This window comes from Otolemur garnettii, unplaced genomic scaffold, assembly GCF_000181295.1.
Source record: "Otolemur garnettii isolate 467f Iridium unplaced genomic scaffold, OtoGar3 scaffold00008, whole genome shotgun sequence".
NCBI lineage: Eukaryota > Metazoa > Chordata > Mammalia > Primates > Galagidae > Otolemur > Otolemur garnettii.
This window is the reverse complement of record NW_003852403.1, coordinates 11842216-11845597: the sequence shown is the minus strand read 5'-3', so window position 1 is coordinate 11845597 and position 3382 is coordinate 11842216. Positions and strand designations below refer to the sequence as shown.

Below are 3382 nucleotides of genomic sequence, written 5' to 3'. Positions count from 1 at the left end.
GTTCAAGTAATCTACTGCCTTGGCCTCCCATGAGCCACTGAGCCCAGCCTTTCACCATAAATTTAAAAGGAAAAAAATAATTCTTTTTGAGACAGAGTCTTACTCTGTAGCCCTGGTTAGAGCGTCATGGTGTCATAGCTCACTGCAACCTCAAACTCTGGGGCTCAAGTGATCCTCTTCCCTCAGCCTCCCCAGTAGTTGAAACTACAGTCGCTTGCCACAACGCCCAGCTGTTTTTTTAGAGATGGTGTCTTGCTCTTGCTCAGGCTGGTCTCAAACTTCCTGAGCTCAGGCAGTCTACCTTCCTTGGCCTCCCAGAGTGCTAGGATTACGTGTGCACCACCACACCTGGCCAAGAGCTACCTTTCTTTGCAACCCAGTTCACTTTATTGCTTGGTCATCTTCTGTGCTATCTTGTATAGACTCCAAGTTTCTGAGTTCTGGAGTTAGATCTTTTCCTTGAGAGTACTGACTTTTTGTCTAGGATAAAAATATTAGACTGTCCTGAATTAAGTGTAAGAGTAGGTAATGACAGGAAGGCTCTATGTTTTTGTAGCTCTGGCTACAACTTCAGTCCTAGGATGACTGTCTAGGAACATGTTCAGAATGTGCTGTAGCTGGAGTTGCATGTTGATAGTGTCCTTTCCTCTTTTAAGTTGTGTTATTGGGTTGGTGAAGGGCTGAGCTTACTGATCCTTGCTTTGCATTCTTGGCTCAGGGTGGAGGAGAAAGTTATTTCCCAGTAATTTAGTTTCCGTCTTTTACCCTCAGGTATGTCAAGAGCCCCACCTTCCTCAGGGGCACCTTCAACCTCAACAGCACAGGCCCCTTGTGGCCAGGCTGCATATGGCCAGTTTGGCCAAGGAGATGTACAGAATGGGCCAAGTTCTGCTGTTCAGATGCAAAGGTATGTACTTGGGTCAACTTAAAGTTGATGTAATGAAAAGTAGAAAGGTTAGGAATGTGTGGAAGTCTTTTTCCTTTGCCTTGCTTGTGGATCTCTTTACCCTTTTTGTGTTTTTGTCTTCTTTTTTCTAAGTTCCAGGTGCTGCTCATCTCTAGCCCTGTGGATTATTGACCCATCTTAATACCTGATTTCTTTTGTACATTGTTCATTTTCTGCGAACTTGAAATTTTTTTGTTAGCAGACATATATCTTCAATAATGGTTATAGAGCTACTGAACCTACTCCAAGGGAGAAATGGAAAGAGTAGACCCCAGGATTATTTATATCTCCTCTGACTTTTTGCTAAACTAGTCACTAAGTAGGACTGATTGGTTAAGTTGGGTATGACACTTATGAACAAAAGATACTCAAAGGAAAACCACATAAATGATGAAAACTTTGGTGGCATATTACCCAATAAACCTGTCTTAGCATGGAAGTTCATTTAGGATGGCAGTCATCTCTGTTGGAGTGTGGTTTGTTTTTGGTAAACAAAAACAAGGTATAACTGGGGAGGAGGTGTGGTAATGGAAGAGTGACTTTCTAACACTTTGTTGGGTATCCAGAATTTTTTTTTTTTTGAGATCAAGTCTCAAGCTGTCGCCCTGGGAAGAGTGCTGTGGTGTCATAGCTCACAGCAACCTTAAACTCAGGCTCAAGTGATCCTGTTGCCTCAGTTTCTCTGTCTATATTTAGCAGAATATGTATTTTTAGCATTAACATAAATCTGGGTAAGGCAAATGAGTGGAGTACATATATAATAACTAGTAGACAAATAAACATAAAGTTATAAAAATAAGATGAGGATATAGAGAATGACCAGTGAGGAGATAGAGAGCTATTTTAAATAATATGGTCAAGGTAAGCTTCTCAGAAGTGATGTTTGAGATCAGTGAAGTGGGGCATGAACCTTGCAAAAATCTAGGGGAAGAGTGTCTCCCTCCCTCCCTCTCTCCCTTCCTTCTTTTCTCTTATTTTATTGTCCTTGGTAGAGTGTTGTGGCGTCATAGCTCACAGCAACCTCAAACTCTTAGGCTCAAGTGATCCTCTTGCCTCAGCCTCCTGAGTAGCTGGGACTATGGGCACCCACCCTGATGCCCGGCTAGTTTTTTCTATTTTGGTTGCTGAGACTGGTTTTGAACTCATGAGCTCAATTGATCCTCCCACCTCTGCCTCCCAGAGTGGTAGGATTATAGGAGTGAGCTGCTGTGCCTGGATGAGTTTTTTTCTTTTTCAGTTGTTTGAATACCATTACAGAGAATTTTCATTATCTGTTATTTGCTTACCAATTGTGCAATTCCTGTAGCATAAATACTTGATTCCTTACCTTTCTTTATTGGTTTACAAGGGAATGAATTGGCTTCCTGGCATCTATAATACATAATCAATCTTCTTGTTTTTTGGAGACAGAATCTCACTCTGTCATTCAAGCTAGAGTGCAGTGGCATGATTCTAACTCATTGTTGCCTTGATCTCCTGGGCTCAAGCAGATCTCCTGCCTTAGCTTCCAAGTAGCTGGGACTATAAGTATGCACCGCCATGCTTGGCAATTTATTTATTTATTTATTTTTTGCAGAGACAGGTTCTTGCTGTACAGTAGAACCTCTGTAAGTTGACCACCCAAGGGACTAGTCAGCATACAGAGGTGGTAAATGTGATTAAGTAGGCCTCCTGTACTGATAGGTATGTATACATAGTACATGTCTGATATGAAAATGATAGCAACTTAAGGGGGTGGTCAGTGTAGGGAGATCGTCAATTGTGGAGGGTCTGCTGTATTATCTAGCCTACTCTTGAACTCCTGGACTAAAGTGATCCTCCTGCCTCAGCCCCCCAAAGTGCTGAGATTCTAGGTGTGAGCCACTACACTGAGGCTCTTTTCTCTTACGTCATTATGAATGTATAGATATAAATATGCAGTAGAGCCTCCATAGTTGACCACGGCCCTACACTGATCACCTCCTTAAATTGACCTAATTTTTATAGACCAGACATTTACCACATGCATGTACATCAGTCCAGTAGGCCTAGTTCCTTATGTTTACCCCCTCTGTATGTTAACCAATTAGTTATATTTTCTGGGTGGTCAACTTACAGAGGTTCTACTGTATTTGATGGGTTTCAGTGTACTGCAGTTATCATTATGAAATTCATGTTGGCTCTGAGTCCTGTCAACACAACCCTAGTAGTCTCAAGTTATAAAGTAGCCATTTTTCCAAGAAGTCATTTATTTTTTTAATGAGAAATGATATTTCAGGGCTATAATATGGGTGCAAGGAATGCTCATTTTATTGGATTGGGTATATTTTAGGCCTTTTAGGTAGCCAGAGCTAAGAAACATGTATCTATGTATGTTAAAGATAAAATACTTCGGCTCGGCGCCTGTGGCTCAAGCGGCTAAGGCGCCAGCCACATACACCTAAGGTGGCAGGTTCG

At 41.8% G+C, this 3382-nt stretch overlaps 1 protein-coding gene across 1 annotated transcript in view; it reads left to right on the top strand.

Annotated features, from left to right (window-relative positions):
- The first annotated feature begins 438 nt into the window (after window positions 1-438).
- SEC24C (SEC24 homolog C, COPII coat complex component) overlaps window positions 439-3382 on the top strand; it is a 21991-nt gene continuing 19047 nt past the window's right edge. The window contains exon 1 of the mRNA XM_023509554.1: window positions 439-907. Coding sequence (XP_023365322.1) covers window positions 774-907 — 134 coding nt within the window. The 5' untranslated portion in view covers window positions 439-773. The remainder of the gene's footprint in view (window positions 908-3382) is intronic.